This window comes from Myotis nattereri, assembly GCF_964212035.1.
Source record: "Myotis nattereri genome assembly, chromosome: 4".
NCBI classification, from domain to species: domain Eukaryota; kingdom Metazoa; phylum Chordata; class Mammalia; order Chiroptera; family Vespertilionidae; genus Myotis; species Myotis nattereri.
This window is the reverse complement of record NC_138079.1, coordinates 110,210,697-110,231,446: the sequence shown is the minus strand read 5'-3', so window position 1 is coordinate 110,231,446 and position 20,750 is coordinate 110,210,697. Positions and strand designations below refer to the sequence as shown.

General features: G+C 45.7%; 2 protein-coding genes across 7 annotated transcripts in view; one reads left to right on the top strand and one right to left on the bottom strand.

Moving 5' to 3' along the window:
• Positions 1 to 19,485, top strand: part of METTL9 (methyltransferase 9, His-X-His N1(pi)-histidine) — a 44,700-nt gene extending 25,215 nt beyond the window's left edge. For 4 of the 6 annotated variants that reach the window (XR_013995900.1, XR_013995901.1, XM_081089373.1 and 1 more), the window contains one exon: positions 18,836 to 19,485. Coding sequence is in view for 4 of the 6 variants with exons in the window: in XM_081089371.1 (XP_080945497.1) it covers positions 18,836 to 19,041 (206 nt within the window). In the remaining 2 variants the exon portion in view is untranslated. The remainder of the gene's footprint in view (positions 1 to 18,835) is intronic. The other 2 variants (XM_081089374.1, XM_081089372.1) reach the window with 1 other exon arrangement.
• Positions 8,048 to 17,016, bottom strand: IGSF6 (immunoglobulin superfamily member 6). Its single transcript, XM_081089930.1, has 6 exons — positions 16,891 to 17,016; positions 13,146 to 13,505; positions 10,891 to 10,997; positions 10,008 to 10,055; positions 9,598 to 9,678; positions 8,048 to 8,489 (listed from the first exon to the last, which is right to left on the bottom strand). Exons 1-6 carry the CDS (start codon positions 16,955 to 16,957, stop codon positions 8,433 to 8,435), a joined length of 720 nt encoding a protein of 239 aa, XP_080946056.1. The 5' UTR covers positions 16,958 to 17,016; the 3' UTR covers positions 8,048 to 8,432.
• Positions 19,486 to 20,750: the final 1,265 nt, after the last annotated feature.

Genomic DNA, 20,750 nt, shown 5'->3' with positions numbered 1-20,750 from the left:
GTAATCGTGTGTGTGTGTGATATTTTAAATAGGAATTTTTCTTCTATTATATTTTTTATTTTTAAACTTTCCCCAGCTTTATTGAGGTATAGTTGACAAATAAAAATTGTATATATTTCCCAGACAACAGTGTGGTGATGGCCAGAGGGAGGGTGGGTGAGGACTGGGTGGAGGTGGGCAAAGGTGGAGGGAAATGAGGCCATTTGTAATAGTGTCAACAATAACAATAAAGTTTAAAAATTATATATAAGGTACACGATGTGATGATTTAATATATGTATATTGTGTAAGTGATTATCCACCTCCTCATATAGTTACATTTCGTATATGTGAATAAGAACACTTAGGACCCACTCTCTTAGCAAGTCTCATATATACTATGCAGTATTATTAACTACGAGATTCCTAGTGCACGAATTTGTGCACGGGTGGGGGGGCGCCGATTAGGGCCCATATCGGGCTGGTTGGCCAGCTGCAGTGCATGTCACAGTGACTGGTTGCTCTGGTCGTTCCAGTCGCTTGGCTTTTATGTATATAGACTAGAGGCATGGTGCACGAAACTCATGCACGGGGAGGGGTGTCCCTCAGTCTGGCCTGCACCCTCTCCAATCTGGGACCCCTCGGGGGATGTCTGACTGCCGGTTTAGGCCTGATCCCTCTCACAATCCAGGACCACTGGCTCCTAACTGCTCTCCTGCCTGCCTGCCTGATTGCCTCTAACTGCTTCTGCCTGCTAGCCTGATCACCCCCTAACCGCTCCCCTGCTGGCCTGATCGCCCCCAACTGCCCTCCCCTGCTGGCCCAATCGCCCCCAACTGCCCTCCCCTGCCGCAACCCACCTCCTCTGCTGGGACCCGCCTCCACCGTGTGAGGCGGCGGAGGCGCTGGGACTGGCCTCTGTGCCAGGTAGGCCTTACCATGCAGAGCAGCCACCTGGCCCCGCCTTTCTGTGCATGTGGCCATCTTTGTGGCAGCCATCTTGTGACGACATCACGACCTAGGCTTTTATTAGTATAGGTAGTCACTTGCTGTACACCAGATCTCTAAGACCTAGTCATCACCTGGCAGTTTGACTAGCATCTCCCCACTTTTCTCACACCCCAGCCCCTGCCAACTGTTGTCCTCTCTGGTCTAGGAGTTTGGCTCGTTTAGTTCCCATGCATGAGTGAGATCATACAGCATCTGTCCACTTCACTGAGCACCAGTCTTCCAGGTTTGTTCCTGTTGTTGCAAGAGGCTCTTCCATTCTGGTTTAGAAGGAATACCATGTATATGTAGGGAGTTGATATTTTTATCTTTATCTTACTGAATTATTTTAGTGTTTCCAATAATTGTTTTTATAGATTCTCTTGTGTTTTGTTGATACACAGTTACAGCATCTGCAAATGGTTTTGCTACTTTTCATTTTCAGACTTTTTGTTTTTGGTCCAAGTGAATTGGTAGTTAATTCCAGAAAATGATAATAAAAAACAGTGGACATTTTTGTCTTGATTTTGACTTTAATGAAATGTTTTTACTTTATATTTATTTATTTATTTATTTATTTTAAATTAAATTTTTATTGTTCAGATTATTACATTGGTTCCTCTTTTTCCCCCCCATAACTCCCCTCCTCCCAGTTCCCAACCCACCCTCCGCCCTCACTCCCCACCCACTGTCCTCATCCATAGGTGCATGCACGATTTTTGTCCAGTCTCTTCCCGCATCTCCCACACCCCTTTCCCCCCCAAGAATAGTCAGTCCATTCCCTTTCTATGTCTCTGATTCTATTATAATCAACAGTTCATTCTGTTCATCAGATTATTTATTCACTTGATTCTTAGATTCACTTGTTGATAGATGCATATTTGTTGTTCATAATTTGTATCTTTACCTTTTTCTTCTTCTTCCTCTTCTTAAAGGATACCTTTCAGCATTTCATATAATACTGGTTTGGTGGTGATGAACTCCTTTAGCTTTTCCTTATCTGTGAAGCTCTTTATCTGACCTTCAATTCTGAATGCTAGCTTTGCTGGATAAAGTAAGCTTGGTTGTAGGTTCTTGGCATTCATCACTTTGAATATTTCTTGCCACTCCCTTCTGGCCTGCAAAGTTTCTGTTGAGAAATCAGCTGACAGTCGTATGGGTATTCCCTTGTAGGTAACTGAGTTTCTTTCTCTTGCTGCTTTTAAGATTCTCTCTTTGTCTTTTGCTCTTGGCATTTTAATTATGATGTGTCTTGGTGTGGTCCTCTTTGGATTCCTTTTGTTTGGGGTTCTGTGCACTTCCTGGACTTGTAAGTCTATTTCTTTCACCAGGTAGGGTAAGTTTTCTGTCATTATTTCTTCAAATAGGTTTTCAATATCTTGCTCTCTCTCATCTTCTGGTACCCCTATAATTCTGATGTTGGTACGCTTGAAGCTGTCCCAGAGGCTCCTTACACTATCTCCGTATTTTCGGATTCTTTTTTCATTTTGCTTTTCTGGTTGGGTGTTTTTTGCTTCTTCGCATTTCAAATCTTTGACTTGATTCTTGCGCTCCTCTGGTCTGTTGTTGGGAGTCTGTATAATATTCTTTATTTCAGTCAGTGTATGCTTAATTTCTAGTTGGTTCTTTATCACAACATCGAGGGTCTCATTAGATTTCTTGTAGATCTCATTAAGTTTATCGCCAGTTTCTAGAAAATTATTGAAAGACCTTAAAAGTGTGGTTTTGAACTCTATATCCTCCAATTCTGACATTTGTGTCCTGTTCTTTGTCTCCGCATTTTTTATGCTTTCTTGGTGCACCCCCTCCCTAGTGGTCTTTGTGTGCATTCTTGTTGTAGCTAAGCCTAGATTGTTGTAGGTAATACTGGGGGGGATTTGACCTCCAGGCCAACTGGCTGTGAGAATCAGCTGTGTCTGCAGTGGGAGAACTTCTGTCCTCTAGGGAGGTGCTAATCTAGCCTTTGCATGAGGCTATGTGGCAAATGCCTCTGTGCAGGGCTTGGGCGGGGTGGGCCCCAGGGGATCAACAGGGCGGGCCGAGCAAGCAGTTATGGCTGCTCTCAGTCCCGTCCCCAGGGGCTCCACCTCTCAGAGCCGAGCAACTGCTGCAAACCTCGGAAAGAAAGCTGCCCTCGAGTTCCGACCGATGCCAGACAGTCCCACTTCTCCCGTTTGAGTCTGGGTCCCTAGAGACTCGCCCAGATCTGGAGCTCAGAGTCTGAGACTCCCTCCCCATTGAAACAGACAACCGCTCCCTCAGCCGCCAGCCCGCTCCGCGCGCACCTCCACACCTTAGTATTTGACTTCCGCACAGCGCCTCCTCTGAGTCTCAGTATGGTTTTCTCTTTCCTTCTAGTTGTAGAACTTCCCCTCAGCCAGCCTTCCTGTGGTTCTGGGTGATGTCCGTTCCGTCTTTTAGTTGTATTTTTGAAGTGGTTGTGCAAGGCAGCAATCTCCGGTGTTTACCTATGCCGCCATCTTGGTTCCCAATGTTTCTACTTTAAATATGATACTATCTTTTGCCTTGAGGTTGCTGTTGTTTGCCTTGAGCTACATATTTTTTAAGTCCTGTTTTATTAAGAGTTTAAAAAATCGGGAATCACTATTGAATATTTCACTGGTGTTTTCAACATTGATGGAGGTGTGGTTATCCTGCCTTTTCTCCTTTGAATTCATAAACTAAAAGCACTTTTCTTATATATATATCCAGCCTTGCAATTCTGGGTTTAGACTGGATCGTCTTGCGCATCACTGGATTGTTTTTTTTTAATTCTAAGTAAAATATGAGCGTTAATACTGGTGAATGATGTTTGGCCTGTGTTTATTGTGTTTATTTGGTGGATGTTATCTGTGTCATGTTTTGGTATCGGTGTTCTGCGAGCTTTGTAAAAACTGATTTGGAAGGTTTTTTATGCTCTCGGACAGTTTAAGTGGCATGTGGTTATCTGTTTTTGGGAAGTTCAGTAGTTTTCTCCGCTGACAGCAGTGAGGCCTATGCTTTTGGAAAGGTAGCCTTTGGCAGCTTTCTCACTTTTTTCCATGCTGATTGTTCTAGCTAAATTAGGCACATTTCGTCTGAAAGCTCCCATCTGTCTAAATAGAACAAGCAAGACTGACAGGCTGTTTCCTGGGAAGAACTGGGGCCTTGAGGGCCAGCCTATGTTAGAAACGTGGGTAGCCCTTACTACCTGGGCCTCTCATCTGTAAAATGGGCTAATACTTATTTGGAGGTATGTTGAGAGGATTAAATAATCTGATGTAAAGGGTAGTGCCCAACCGTGTCCATTTTAGCACTGGCATTTGCCACACCAGATTTATGTTATCCCATCTGTTGTTACTTCGTTTTTATTTGTGGCTTTATTGATCATATATGTTCACAGTTCTTCCGTTTGAAACATTTGTCAGTGTCCTTTAGATCTGCCTGTCAAGCGCCTTTAACAATAATGATCATAACCTGCTTTCTGATTTCAGCTCAGAGGTTGCACTTGGCATGGGTTTATGTGACTTGCTCCACAGAGACTCAAGTGCATTCCTATTGGCCGGACGTGCAGTTCTCCTCTTACACAGCAGGGGGAGTGGACTCATTCTGAAAACCCACCACCAGCTTTCCGTATGTGGTTTAAGTGCCCTGTAGGGTGTGTAGATGCTAGAACCATGGCTCAGTCTGTTTCTCTCTTTAGTTCTTTTAGTATTATTCTGTTTTCATTGTCATGGGAAACTTAATCTAAATGGAAATCCATTCCAGTGTAATCCTTTCCAGCGCCTATTCTGGGTGCTCAGATAATAGGAATGTTAATAGTAGGGATTCAACAAGCAGTCTTTATGGAGGGGTGTGAGGGTCGATGGCTAAGCAGTGAATGTGCGTCATAGCTCAGTTGAAGTGCAGAAAAAGTATTTTTCTATAGAAACATTGTTCAGTTGCATTCATATAATGACATTTGAGAGCCTACTACATACCAGGCATTGCCTGGACAGTGGAAATACAAAGATATAATGAAAAACATGCTTCTAGCCTTAAAACACTCACAGAATAGTACCGAAGGCAGATGTAAATAGACAGTGGAGGGTAGTCTGATAGGAAATATGACAAGGTGCTGTGGGTTTCCGTGGGAGGTGACACTGGAGCCATGTGGTTTCTGTGAAGCGTTTTGCTTGGCAGAGGGAACAGGATGAGAAGAAGCACGAGAGCATGGACCGGGGCTGGGAAGGGCACGCTCGGCAGGAGCCAGGGCAGTCCACAGAGACCTTCGACTTGCACTTGTAAAGTGCTCAGGAAGTATTGTTGGCTAGACGGATGAATAAAGGAATACACATCAGCCCGGCTGGCGGGGCTCAGTGGTTGAGCATCGACCTGTGAACCAGGAGGTCACAGTTCCATTCCCGGTCCGGGTACTTGCCCGGGAATCGATTCCCAGTGTGGGTTGTGTAGGAGGCAGCCGATCAATGATTCTCTCATCATTGATGTCTCTATCTCTCTCTCCCTCTCCCGTCCTCTCTGAAATCAGGAAAAATATATATTTTAAAAAAAAGAATGCACATTATACATATACCAGGCACTCTTAATAACATTTTACCTAGCTTACTTTATTGTAAGAACATAGTAAATATATGTGTGTGTGTGTGTGTGTGTGTGTGTGTGTGTGTGTATATATATATATATATATATATATATACACTAATAAAAGGGTAATATGCTAATTAGACCAGATAGACTGGATGTCTTCCAGACATCCTTCCGGACAAAGCCACAGCAGCTGCAAGGGCCAAGGGCCGGCGGCGCAGGAGAGGCCGCAGCATGGGCCAGTCCAGTGTCACAGCCCCTTCTGCAGAGGCAGCGGGAGAGGGGGCTGTGCAGTCCTGGTCCCAGTGCTGCCCCTTCCACAGAGGCAGCCACAGAGGCAGTGGCACAGGCCTGGTCCCGGCGCCACATCTCCACAGAAGCTGGACAGGGTTCGACCTGCTGTGCTTCAACCTCCCACAGCCCCTCCCCCAGCCAGCCTGGTCCCAGATCGCTGGGGCGGGGGTGGGGGGGCAGCACTAAGAAGTGAGGGCCAAGCGCCTGCAGCCTCGGTGGCTGGCAGTGGCAGCAGCAGGGGGGTTATGGAAGTGGCACCTTCCCCTGATTGGCCCGATTGGGCCTAAGCTGTCAATAGGACATCCCCTAAGGGCTCTAGGACTGTAAGAGGGGGCAGGCCGAGCTGAGGGACCCCACCCCCACCCCAGTGCACAAATTTTCGTGCACTGGGCCTCTAGTGTATGTATGTGTGTGTATATATATATATATATATATATATATATATATAATACATATATCATATATATCATATGATATATATATATATATCATACAAAATATGTGTTGGCTGTATATGTTTTTGGTAAGGCTTTCGGTCAACAGTAGGCTACTAGTAGTTAAGTTTTGGGGAATCAAAAGTTATAAGTGTATTTTTGACTGCTCAGGGGGAAAAGTTGGTATCCCTAAACCCTGCACTGTTTAAGGGACAACTGTATATTACTTTTTATGCCAATTGTTTAATTTCTATTTTGATGTCTAAGATACACACATACATGCTCACACATACACTGCACTTCATAAAACATACATACACAACATATGTATACACACAAATAAAATGTGTTTACATGCTCCTCTTTTTCCATTTTTTCTGGCATGTGTAACTAGAAAGATTGAGGATTATGGATTTACGTCATCCATAATGCAAAACGTTTTCAAAGGGATCTTAAAATATTTAAAAATTCTATCTGGGTTTTAAAAACAAGAGTACACTTATTTAACACTAGATTGCCCAAGGAAGTCATTTTGACTGCTTTTTAATTTCAATTAGAAAAACAATTATGTATATAAGGACACAATGTCTTAGAATTTTGTGACTTTTTGTACAACATATAAATGCGTTTATTAATAATTGTAGTTACCTCCCCCTCCTTCATTTCCGGTATATATATATGTGTTATACCTATATTGCCCAAAAGCAGTCATTTTGACTGCCTGGGGAAATTTTAAATAATCAAATGACTCTTATTATTGAATTGAGTAAATTTCTTATATAACCAGTTCGGTTCTATATTGAAATAACAGTTTTCATTTTTTTTCGATTACCGTCACATGATAACATACAAGTACATGATAAATTGTCGATACTTGATACGTTGCAGTTGCTCAATAAGCTAAACTAGTACTTGTTATTCGAATCTTTATGCAGTGATACTTGTTCTAATAAGTTGTTTATTTTATTTCTTTTGCGCCCTAAATTCATGAAAGAAATGTCGAATAGAAGTGAGTTATTGGAAAAGCTAAGGAACATAAGTGAAGAGTGCTCCGATATTATTCTTTCACAATGCAGTCATTTTGACTGCTTTTGGGCAATATAGGTATATACTAAGTTTCAGGCTTTCTAGTGTTAATGCCATTTTAAGAGAAACACTTTAATGAAGTAAAAGCAATAGGCTGTAACTCATATTTAGTAATGAGTGTACACTTGAAGGCACTTTAAATAAATTTTTTTGCACTGAAGTAGCCTTCAAAGAACAATCCATGACCTGTTTTCTTGGCACAACATGGACATGCGGAGTTGGCTGTGGTGATCTGCTCTGAGGCTTTCTCTGTTCAGCCTTCTGCTTTGGGTGGTCTGTATTTTAGCCCCTGTGTTCTTACTCTGCTCTGTGCTAGTCTCACTCTTTGTTGGCGGCATTGTGCATACCTGGCCGAGAATGGGTGCCATGCAGCGCCCGAGCCGTAGGAAAGGAGATGAGTTTTGCTCCAAGGTACTTTGTGAGGTGATTTTTCTCCAGCTCAGATTTCCCTCCCTCCCTGCCTTCCTTTTTCCATCCCTCCAGCTTAATCTCATTGGCCTACCACTTGTACAACCCATAGACTGTTCCTCCACTCAAGACTGAGGCATATGGTATGACTTTAGCTCTTCTTCAGGGTAATGGTCATCACACACCTCATGTTGAATGAGGCAAATATAGAATGCATGGTGTAAGAACGAGCTTTCTGGAAAATGTTAGAATGCTTAGAATTCTATTTATTTATTTATTTATTTATTTATTTATTTATACAATGCAAAATTTTTAGACTTAGAATTAGGCAGCTGGACTCAGTTTAGATGATCCCAATTTTGTTGGCAACATCCAAAACATCATAGTCAGGAGCCAGTTGAACATATGCCTTCTCTCCATCAGGCCTCACCAGGGTGTTGATCTTGACCACATGAGTGTAGAATCTTCTAGCGAGTTCGGGAGGTATGTGCAGTTTCATTGAGTTTGAGTGTTTGGTAGTTACTGCAGTTGTAGTTTCTTGTACTCCGGCATCCTTACTTGTGCCCAGTTCTCTTTTCCATTCATCTTTGTTTATGTTTTTAAAGCCCTGATGGGTATATGTCCATTAAAACTACCATAACTTCTGAATTTTCAGTGACTTACTTGAAGATTAAATAGTTTCTATGGTCTTTCATAGTTGTCCAGTGCTGTCCTGTTTTCATAAGTGTTGTCTTTCTCCTGCAATAGTCAATAAGCCATATTTAAGGTTATGTAATCACTGATGCCACATTGAACACAACATATAGTGCCATCGTGCATTCTGGGTCCTGAGTGTCCTTCCAGTATTTTGAAAGGTCAAGTATTTAGCAAAGTTGTGGGAACGGAAAGTTCCTTTTCTTGTTCAGATGCCATTGCCAAAGCCCTGGCTTAAGCATGTTGCAATTCCGATGCCCAGGCCTATCTGCAGGCCACTTTGCCCCTTTGCCAGCCTCACTGAGAAAGGAGTGTGAACGGGCATTATAATTATTCAGAGCGGCATCTCGGGCAGCATACCACTTCTCTGGTTATCTGCATATATACCAAAGAATGAAATGATTCCTTAGACGATATTCTCTTCTGCATGAAAACTCTTTTTAAAAGTTGATTTTTAAAAAACACACCTCTCTCAGAAACCTGTTCCATTTGCCCTCTAGCTGCCGTTTAGGAGGAAAATGCCCTTCGTAGTACGTATGTTCAGTGTTCTGTATAATTTTAACTCAAATCTGAACATCTGGTCATGTGTCATGGGATCTGAGTATCGCTCTGCTGGCTGTGAACCAGCATCTTGTTGGGAAACCTGTTCACACAGGGCTTTGGCGAGACACTGGCCGAGGTGTCGGGCATTCCTCCTGCCACTCCAGCCCCAGAGCCTGAAGACACATTCAGCTTTTATTCCCATTAGCTGTGTCTTTCCAGCTGTGAATTTCTTCCTGCCTTATTAGCAACAGATAATGTTTACGATATAGCGCGATCCACAAGTGTGTGCAGCATGGGTGCGGTGTCTCCCCGTGCATACCATACGAAGGAGCCGCGGACCCTAGCACCCTCGTCCGCACTGAAAGCATTGCCAGTAGCCACTGTGCTTCTCAGAGTCCATGTCACTGCGGGGCCTGCCAGGTCTCTGTGTGTCAGATGCCTTTGGGGTGCCTTTACCCAGACGGCTCTAAATGAGAACTCGCTGCGTGCGAAAGCCCTCTATTGGACTCCTCCACAGGAAGCCGTGATTATTGATGGCTTATTGGCAGCTTAGTGTTTAGTCAAACATGCTGTATAATGGCATGACATCTTTTTCATACTTTATACTTACAGGTTGGTGACTTGTTCCCACATGTCTCTTACTGTAAAGTTCTTGAGCAATTTCCCGAAAAATACGCCTGGCACTCTTTTTCTGTAAATACAAATGAGAAAACAGTGCCTCTGTCTTAGGACCGGAAGTGCTGGATGTTGCACCCGCCCCCCCCCCCCCCCCCCAGCATACCTAATCCTACCATTAACTCTGATATTTTTAGTATATTAAGTTGAATTTATGGCTGAGAACTATCAAGTTTAAATCCCAGTTTATCATTTGAGATTATCATTGAGTTTCTCAACAATAGGAGACAGTAGCTATGGTTGAAAGTTACCATGATGCTCTCTGTGTCTCTTAAACTGTTTCAGATTTGAAATAGTTACAACCTGCCACAATGTAAAAGATATTTTACAAGCATTGGTCTGTACCTTTTGTGAATCTTCTTTTTCTTTGTTTCTTAGAGTGTTAAATTTTGACTGTCAAAAAGAAAAGGAGAATTTTAAGAGATATTTTATGTACTCAAAACAATTGCGGCAGACACCTCCCATAAGATTGAACTAACAATATTTAAGGCTATACAGTAAAAATTAATCATTTTCATGCCATTTCTGAGATGCTTTTATTATATTAATAAAATAACTCAGACTGATATTGATTGTTGTATTTATAGCAACCCTGATATCACACACATAGACCCCCCTCTTATAGCAGCATATGAGCAGCCAGGAGATAGGTACTCTTTCTCAAAAACTTTAGGCCTTTTAAAAATATTTTAGGGCAGCTCCTGATCTTTTTGTTAACTCTTTTTTGCTCATTCCTTTTTAAAAAAATATATATTTTTATTTTTCAGAGAGGAAGGGAGAGGGAAAGATAGAAACATCAATGATGAGAGAATCACTGATCGGCTGCCTCCTGTACCCCCACTGGGTATCGCCCTGGTCATGTGTCCTGACCTCCTGGCTCACTGGCCAACGCTTAACTGCTGAGCCACACTGGCCAGACCCTTTTTGCTCATTCTTAACTCCCCCTGCCCCCAGCAGACAGATAGCATATAAGGTGGTTTTGAAGAAGGGTCCTTATTCTAGTAATATAGGTTTTAAAGAGAAAACATTGGGTCCTCTGGTCAGTGACTATTGCTGGGATGAAAATGTGCTTGCTTCTCTGACTCCCCGGCAGGCAGTGCTTCCTGCCGCCACTCAGGGAGCCGGTCGCGAGGGGAGCTGTTCTGAGGCTCCGCGTGGCGGGATGGGAGTCATTTCCTTGTGATGAGAGTCAAGGCTTTGGGGTCCAGTGTAAGGCAACTGGACTTACCCTGGCGAGGATGACGAAGATCCCGAGCACCACGACCACGTAGACGGAGAGCAGAGCCAGCAGAGCCACCAGGAGCCCCCGCAGGGCCTTGCCTGGGCCTCGCGCTCCTGGTTAATTGCAGAACAGAGACAGCCAGTCAGTGGGAACTTACTACTGTGAGTGCACATGTAAGGCTCAACTGAAGCTACATTTTAGAGGTAAAACACACACTCCGCTTGGCAATTCATAAAAATGTATTTATGGTCTCTTGATTTTAAAGACATTCAAGTATATGCTATAGTGAAAGCCAGTTTATCAGTTTTTTAAATGTATTATGCTGAAAATGTTACTTGTTTTTAAAACTAAGAAGTTTTAAAATCCAATTAATTGTCACAAAGGTATGAATCACTTTTATATAAAGTGTTATTTAAAGTTAGATATTTCAAGACAGTTAGTTCAAGGGCATGGGAGGCTGCTCTTGGTGGAGACGGTGAGCAGTGTCTGGGATCTGTCTGTGGGTGGAGATGTGTCCCTGTGCTTGTCAGCGCTGCGGCCTCGAGCTGTTGAGAACATTAGCTGACCAGCGCCATCTGGGAAGGGCCCGCCGGCCGGGCGTGGCGGCCGCAGTGCGTGTTTACACTCTTAAACGGCAGCTGCTGTTCCATGCCCCTTCTTGCTCATGAAGTCTTGGAAGGAGAATTATTAAGTCCATTTTCACATTCTGAATGCTCCCTGCTTGCAGGAGGTGTGCTGGGCTCTAGGTAGGGGCGGGGTCATATGCTGCCTTCAAGTACTTGATTATTTGAAGTGCAAAATACAATTTGATTTGTAATCATTATCTGAATAACCTGTACTTTTCAATTACATACCTATAGATGCTTATCCTGTGAACTCGGTTTATACAGTGTATATTTTTGTTCTGAAACTAACAAATTAACCGTAGTGGGAAAACTTTTAAAAAATGTTCCAAGTGCTAAATTAGGAGTTCTACGGAGAAGATAGGAATTTTCCATGTCTGTATTAGCAATACTTTCATTTCTGCTCCTAAAACGAGAATTTCTCTCCATACAAGCTTGCATTTTTCTATGGCTGCTGTTTTTACAGAGGACCAATGCAGTGAGCTGTACAAATCTCGAGTCGTGTGTTTGTTCTCATGTCTGTAGCTAACATTTATTGAGGACTTGCTATAAGCTAGGCACCAATAAAAGTGCTCTTTGCACATTAGTTCATTTACAATTTATCTTACAGGTGAGAGTGAAGTAAGGTTAGGTGGCAGTGGGATACCCAGAGTCCATGAGGACACCCTAGTAACGAACAGCAGGATGCAGAGGGGAGCGGGCCTGCCGAGTCCTGTGCAAGTGCACGGTGGTTGGTGCACACCGAGTCCATGTTTCCATGCTCTCAGCGCCCATCGTACCGGAGTCATTTTTAAGGGAAGAGATGGAGTCTGGGAGTTACTGCCCCTCTCTTTTCCCATCATGTGAAGCTTTATCCCTAAGTTTAAAAATTTTATTTCTTAAACGTAGGACTTGGCTAGGGTCAGTGTCCTCACTTGATTGAGGAAATTGTCGTGGGTTTTAACAAATCTCAAGAGCCAGAGCCCCGCTAGCCCCTTCCTCTTCTGTGCACACAGAATGGCAGGGTCAGGGACACCCTTTGGCTTCTCCCCCAATTTGTATTTATTCTCCATAATGCATATTTTTTCTGGGTCCAATTTATCAATCACTTATGTGCCCCTGCAGTGCTTTGTTCTAGATCAGTGGTTCTCAACCTTCTGGCCCTTTAAATATAGTTCCTCATGTTGTGACCCAACCATAAAATTATTTTCGTTGCTACTTCATAACTGTAATGTTGCTACTGTTATGAATCATAATGTAAATATCTGATATGCAGGATGGTCTTAGACAACCCCTGTGAAAGGGTCGTTCGACCCCCAAAGGGGTCGCGACCCACAGGTTGAGAACCACTGCTCTAGATGGTGTGATCGCGGGCCAGTTCCTGAGAAAGGGGGGGTTAGCATGGCATGGGACACCTCACCACCCACCATCACACAAGAAAGGTCACCCTCACTAGTGACATCGGGGCGTGGGGGAGGGCGGAGCCGACTGTGGAGGCTGGAGAGGGGCTCCCAGGGGTTTTCTAACCAACCCGTGTGCTGGCCTTCCCTGGCCAGGGAACTGAGTCGGCAGAGCTGGGGTGCGCTCTGTGTAAGGTGGGCAGTGTGTTTCAAGGCCGCGCAGCGTGCGGTGCCCTGGAGCACAGCCGTGACCACTGACCTCTCACCACCAGCACGGTCCCCGCTCCGACCTGCTTGGCCCTTGGGTCCTCTGAGCTGGGCGAGGCGAGCCCACAGATGTAGATGGCACTGTCATTGGGCATCAGCCGGTTGACTGTGAGGGAGACCTGGTTCTGGGCCAGGGCCTTCCTCACTGTGAACTTGTCGGCCTCACTTGTGCACCCGTCCACGCAGAGGGTCTCCGTCCGGTGAGCCCCGTAGCGGAACCACAGGCTGCTGGGGAGCTCGGGGGGGCAGCCCGTCGTGGAGAAGGAGCAGGGCACGGTCACCGCCCCTTCTGCGTAGTCCACTTCGAGGACAGGCGGCTGCGAGACGGACACGGTGCAGCCGCCCGCGGCACCTGGAGGAAGACAGCGCTGCTTGGACCTCGCTGACATTTGTGGGCCAGAGAGCCCACCTTTCTTTTTCTTACCTTACGCTCAGCACCAATGACTGAACAAATAAGACACCAGTGCCCTCACTTTGCCTAACTCCCCATGTTTCCTGGCCTGACCTGCTGGTTCACAGCGACGTCTGCTTACTTGGGAACAGCCCCAGAGAAGTTCCAGTGGCGTCGGCCCTGCCCGATCAGGAGGTCGGGGTCCCCGTGGTCACACCCGGCAGACTGACTGACCAGCTGCCCTGGGACCTCAGAGCCTGCTTCCGCATCCGTACCCTGGCCTCGCAGGACTGTCACGTCCAGTGTGGTGCTGGGATCAGAGCCCCTCATGCAGGTGCTGCTGCCATGACGGAGCCACGTGAGCAGGAGGCATTTAGGGTTTTGCCCAGTGGGGGTGGGATTGCTAGGAATTCGTGGGCCTTCACAATTGCCCCTTTGTGAGCTGGGTTGTCCCTGTGGGCAACATTGTGAAAGGTGAGAAGCACACCTGGGGCAATGCCGCCCTGGCTCGGGTGCTGAGCAGAGGCCTAATGAGCCAGGCCTGCCTGGCCCAGCAAGTTTGGCTTCGCCCTGGCCGCCGTCGCTGCTCGGATGGAAACACTGGGACAACAGGCACAGACCGGAGGGGGGTCCTGGCTCTGCCTGCTCTCTGGTGTGGCTCAGCTACTCACTAGCAGAACGGGGGGTAGCATTCTGCCCCTCAGGGGCGAGTGAGACCCTTGATGCAGAAGGATGTTTACTTGCTTGCCCATGGAAGTATTTAAGAAAAGCAAGATATTGCTGCCGCCGCCGCCACTGTTCCTGCTTCTGCGCCATTTTAGAGACAATCGCGGGCGTCCAGCGGGTGTTGGCAGGCTGGACTGGACACCCGGCCGTGCTGGCCACCTGCGTGCTGCTTCCCCCGTCACGCAGGGTGGCCCTGCCTCCACCTTACCCGGCGTGTGAAGCTGGGAAGCCACCAGGGGTTTATAAATGGAGATTCTGCCCACAGCCCGTGGGGGCGTGAGCTCTGCCTGGAGTCGTATTGGCTGAGACACATTCTAGTTATTTTGGCCTGTTTTTAGTCTGACTTCTGCCTGGTTGTATGTTTCTAAATGGTCTGTGTCAGCAAATGAAATGGAAGAGAGACCAGCTGGTCTGGTGCTCGAGGTCCGGAAGGGCCTGGTTCACTTGCACTTTATTGCAGGCCTGGTTGTGAGGCAAAGCTGTTCTCGCCGCTTTTTAAGTTTAGTGTTTGTACAGTTTGAGATGAGCCGGGAGCTTTTAAGTGACCTCTTAAAAGTGAGCCACGTGAGAGGGTCAGGCCACCCCGAGCACCCGCTGGCACGGCCAGCTGCACAGGCTCAGCAGCGGCGCGCAGGCCTCCTGCCCACGCGTCACCTTGACGCTAGAGAACACTGACTTGCAGCCAGTGATCATTTTATCTGAGAGGCTTTGAATTGGACTTGGGCCTGTCGCAATGTAACAGATTAACAAAGTGTCTCAGTTCCAAGTCCTTTGTGGGAAGGAATTCCTAAAAGAGAAGCTGGCTGTTTTTTGGTTTGTAAATCCTAACCCGCCCTAGCTGGTTTGGCTCAGTGGATAGAGCATCAGCCTACGGACTGAAGGGTCCCGGGTTTGATTCCAGTCAAGGGCACATGCTCGGATTTCCACCTCAATCCCCAGTGAGGGGGCATGCAGGAGGCAGCTGATCAGTGATTCTCATCATTGATGTTTCTCTCTTCCTTCCTTCCTCTCTGAAATCAATAAAAATACATTAAAAAAAAAAATCCTAACCTGAGGATATTTTTGCTATTGAGTTTTAGAGAAAGTGGAAGGGAGAGGGAAAGGGAGGAAAGGAGAGAAAGAGGAAAGAGGAGAGAGAGAGTGAACCATCAGTGTGAGAGAGAGACATTGATTGCTTGCCTCCCACACAGGCCCGACAGGGCCAAGGATCGAACCTGCAACTCAGGTACATGCCCTTGACCAGGCATTGACCCCGAGGCCCTTCTATGCACAGTTTGACACTCTAACCACTGAGCAAGAGACCAGGGCCAGAGAAGCCAGCTTTTAACACTTTAATAAAAGAACTATTTGCAGTTCTGGAGTTTTATATCTCCGCCTATTTCCAGTTCTGCAAAATGAGTCTGCGTGAGAGCAAATCAGTGGTAGGGTTTCCGGAGTTGTCAAAGCAGACTTGTGAGGAAACTTCTGTTTCTTCATGTCCCAGTTAAGCAACAGCTCCAAAAAAAGAGAAGTTGGGATGATATGCCACACACAGCCTGCTCCTTTAAGAGCTCTCATGTTCTGTAGGATATTTTAAACGTAGTACCCTCTGAAAGGGTTGAAAGTTTATCTCCTTGGTGGAGGGAATTTAAAAAGGTTATTTTACTATTTTTAAAAACAAAACTAGAAAATAAGTTAAAAACGAATTTTTGAAAAGGAGAAAGCCCCTCAGGGACAGCTTTGAGCATGCGGAATAGCAGCTGGCACAGCGAGCTCCCTGGCCGCGCCACCTGCACCCACTCCCCCTTAGGCAGCTCCTAGGCACTGTCCGCACCCCTTCAGGGAGCATCGTTAAAAGAGCAGGGTTCTACTTTACAGTCACACCAGTTACAAGCTGATAGACATAAGGTGCACCTCATAGAAAAAATAGGATATTGAAAGTGGAAGTGAGAAATCACCCATAGAGTCCTTTAACCCAAAATAACCACTGTTAACATTTTTATATTTATTTTTAACAGGTGAAAAAAGTTAATTTTAAGAGCTTTTGCTGCCTTCTCTGCCCTATAACCCAAACTTTGTGGGCAGAACTGAGATCATTATATCAGGACTATGATGAGATGATTAGAACTGCGAGGTGGGAACCACTTTCTTTCATGGATGAAAACAGCAGCAGCAGAATTTAAACTCAGGTCTGTGATAGGGTGGTTATTCTCGGGAAAGGAGCTGAAGCAGTCCGCCGCCCCCCCCCCCCCCCCCTCTGGTAGTCCCTCTCTTTTATAGAGATTCAGCTTTTCAGAAGCACTGTTCTGTGAAGACATTCAGGGCTGTGCTCAGCGCTCACTGTCACCCTGTGGGGTTGGGAGCCCTGTCCCTGAGCTGTAGGACTAGCTCACCCTTTGGTGCGGTGCTCTCTGTAAAGCAGCTAATAGCAAAGGGAAGTTTCCAGTGCGAATATGAAACGTTCTCAGCGATTCTCTTATCACCATTTCCCCCGGGAAAAGGAAACTTACCACTTTAGACAATTTCTGTAATGTTACACGTTTTAAAATTATTTTGTAGGGGCTTAAAATATAAATATAAATGCATTAGGCAAAAAAATAGCAATTGATTTAAGTCAAGTGGAGGAGAAAAAGCAGCTTACCGACACAGCACAGAAGCAGACCGACTTCCAGGCCGAGGAGGGCCCTGGCCGCGTCCACAGCCTCCATCTCTCTGTGTGTGGGGTGGGGGCGTGTATTTGAAGAGAGTTGCCCTTTTTTCCTCTTTTTAGAAGGAAGAACTGAAGAGAGGAACTCTTATTAAGGAACCATAATCAGGAACTTTTTGAAATTGTGTAAATATTGTTTGTAATGCAGTTTCGCCATTTGAAGTTGAGACTTTAGCCTAGAGCACATGTCTAGGTGTTCATATGACACATTTGTCTTGGCTTTTCGCAAAGCCTCTTAGGCGCTAGATGGTGTGAGTGAGACTTGACTTGTGGGTATTCCCGGGAAGGAGTATTACTTAAATGTCCAGCGCAGTCCCTTTGCCGGTCTTGGGAGTCACCGCTGGGATCGCCACCGAGAGATCAGTGAACAGTAAACGCATCTCCGTATAATGAACAACACGCTGTGCCAGTCAGTAGCTGAGCCCAGTTTTGTGCGACCCCTTTTTAATGTGTCAGTGAAGCAGGTGTGTGGAACCTGTTGTCCGTCCCTCCCGCCCTGCCCCCTGCCCCCCTCCGTGCTCAGGTTCTTTCTAAACAGCAGAAATGGACTCTGCTGACTTAAGCAAAAGGGAACTTAAGGAAAGGATGGAGGGGGTCACAGAGCCACTGAGAAGACGGCAGAATCGCATGTTGGCTGCAGCCAAGAAAAATGCCCCGGTCACTCCATCAAGCTGATCTGAGGCCCACACCACCGCCAAGCACCTGCCAGTGTTGCCCCAGCCTTGGCGCCCTGCCACCGCTCCCCCCACCCCCCGGAGGCTCCGCCCTCACTCCTGGGGCACCAGCTCTTCCTGCCAGGGCTCAGCCAGTGTGTCTGAGCTCAAAGGCAGGAGAGGGTGTCCTGTGACGTCTTCCCACTGCAGGGCTTGTGCTCTTGGCACTGACAGTGACAGAGTTTCCCGTTTATAGCACGTTATTCCAGCTGAATTTAGTAACACTTAATTTCTGTGTGTTTATTTGACATCATCATAGTATCTACAAGCACCTGAATTTACATTGTGTCTCTCTCTCTAGTCGATACTTGGTATGTATGTGAACCTGAAGACACCCCCCCACCCCTCGTGATGCTCAGATGAGGTGGTTGACATGGCATCAGTGCAGGGAATGCGGGATGCATCCGTTCTCGCTGTCTCTGGTCCTGGAGCTTTACTTTATAAGGTTGTTTTGAAAAGTTAGGGAATGGCCCTAGCTGGTTTGGCTCAGTGGATAGAGCGTTGGTTGGCCTGCGGACTGAAGGGTCCCAGGTTTGATTCTGGTCAGGGGCACATGCCCAGGTTGTGGGCTCAATGCTCAGGTTGTGGGCTTGATCCCCAGTTGGGTGCATGCAGGAGGCTGCCAGTCAATGACTCTCTCTCATCATTGATGTTTCTATCTCTCCCTCTCTCTTCCTCTCTGAAATCAATAAAATATATATATATATATATATATATTTTTTTTTTTAAAGAAAAGTTAGTGGATCAACTTCCCTTGAGAAGCACGCTAATTGTTTATTTTTATAAATTAAAATCCTGTATTAACCTAGTTTTATTTTCAGCCTTATAAACTTCTCTAATTAATTCGTTGCATAAGTTTACTACAGCAGTGGTGTCTTCTTGTATTTATCCAAAACCCTCCTTCCAGTATCATGTGTTGCTCCTGCCTCAGTTTTCCAGTATTTAGTGAACTTTGGGGCAGAACCCGACGCGCCTGCCTGCTCTGGCGCTCACTGGCCTTGCAAGCTGGGCTGCTCCCTTTTTCAGTCTGCCCCTTGTCTGTCCCCTACCTCAGGAGCCTGGGAGGGAGTCAGCAGAGCACCCAGCGCTTGGCACACTCGTCCCTCCTCCCCCCTTCAAACAACTTGTTTGTTCAAGAATTTAACTTAATGTTTTATTTGTTTTAGTAGGTGGCAAGTGGGAGAAGCCATCAGAAATTTTGGAAATCAAGGGACAGAACTGGGAAGAGCAAGTGAACAGCCTGCCTGAAGTTTTCGGGAAAGCGGGTTTTGCGATCGAGGCTTTCACCAGACTGCCGTACCTGTGTGAAGGGGACATGTACAACGACTACTACGTCCTGGACGACGCTGTCTTTGTGCTCAGACCCGTGTGACCGAAGAGCGTCTGCATTCTCCACCACGCGGGGAGGAGCTGGGGGCTGTCGGGCTAAAGATCATGTAGGAATTTAAAAAGCCAAAATACTAATTATTTCTTTGTAGTGTGTAAAAGGAATGTTTTTTTTAAAAAAACAACCCAACTCTTCGATGATTTTATCAGCTCTTACTCAGTATGCAGGTCTCACTCCAATTACAGGAGATATTTTTTATACTTCATTGCAGTGGGGACTCCTTGCCAGTCCTAGCAATAGTCATGACTTCTCATGGGAGCAGCACATGCGGATTGTTTCCAATGAAGTGAGGACTGGCAATGAAGGTGTCCTTCAGCTGCAAATACTGGTTATAAGGTATAGCCACTGGCACTCTGTCCTGTTTAGACATCTTTCTGTCCTTATTCAAGAAACTGTTTTAATCATGCTAATAAACTCTTTTGGAGATGACTTCAGTATCAGGTTTGAGTTCATGAAAGGCTCCCAGCACCTTGCACTGCTTTGACTTCAGGGACACCCCACTAGTCACGTTTATGTGGAAGATGCAGCTGCAGGAAGGCCCGGGCGGGGCGGGGGGCTGTGAATTGTGAACACGGAGGCAGTCAGACCAGCCCTCAAGAGAGCCACCTCACTGGGATACAGTACTTCAGGGACTACCACCCACTCTCCAATTCACGTTGCTTTGGGGAATGCAAAACACTGGCTCAGCCTTTGTGGTAGCTGACGTCCTACACTCAGAACTTTGTGTTTCTGGACAATCTCAGGTTCTTAGAACTGAAACATTCAGTTATGTCTACCAAAAAAACAGAACCTAAAGATGTTTTAATTCCACTTCTTCCCCTACACTTGTATACCTCTTTCCCAGGACTTGGTTCATCCTGAAATCCTCCCCTGAATTTATTAGTTGCCAAGCATATGGGTTGATGAAGACTGTGTCGGACTCGAGCATTCTAGGATCTGTGAGTGCCTCCACCACATACTCAGACATGTTGCAATGCAGGAACTCACTAGCTGGTCAGTAACCATTGTGGATATTCCAAAGAGCAGAGCACTTAACCCAGAATCTAATATCTCAGTAATCGCAGAGATGCTGATCTGAGATTGATGTTTATAAACAATATGTTATTGTTACAACTTCATTTCTTTTCCCAGCCAGGTGTTTCACTAAATATTCCCCTTTATATGCTCATAGAAGTCATCAAATCAACACGTTTACTGCAACACCTGGGTGTAAAGGCGCATTGAAGCCTTGAGAAGAATAGCTTCGTTATCCATTAGGAGCGGCACTCCACCTCCTCACGCCCGTGTCTCCCACTGTCATGGTGTAGTCACAATAAGAGTTGGGTTATGTCATTTATGCAAAATTGTTGGTACGTTCTAAAGCTTTTTTCCAGGAATTCAAATAAGCGAAGTGCAAATACTTAGCACCCTAGACTGTAAAAATAGAAGGCGGAAATGAGTAAACAATGTAGCTCTTGTACAGTGGAGTTTTGCTTCTTTATGAACTGTCTGTCATTACCAGGGGCTGCTGTTAGACTGTTGAACAGGAGTGCAAGAGTGATAGATGGTCAAAGAGGCGGTTGCCTCAGTGTTTCATAACTTTGAAATCGAGGCTTAATTTGATGGTCTGTTCAAAACAAAACTCATTTGTTACTCAAAAAAGCAGAGAAAGCACAAACATTTATGCATTTCGAAGATAAAAATCGTTTCTTAAA

Excerpts from the sequence above, each read along its gene's own strand:
- IGSF6 (XM_081089930.1), bottom strand. The coding sequence starts at position 16,957 with ATGGAGGCTGTGGACGCGGCCAGGGCCCTCCTCGGCCTGGAAGTCGGT. Across the intron at positions 13,506-16,890 it reads TCTGCTTCTGTGCTGTGTCG|GTGCCGCGGGCGGCTGCACC; the intron begins GTAAGCTGCTTT and ends GTCTTCCTCCAG. Across the intron at positions 9,679-10,007 it reads AAAAAGAAGATTCACAAAAG|AAAAAGAGTGCCAGGCGTAT; the intron begins GTACAGACCAAT and ends TTGTATTTACAG.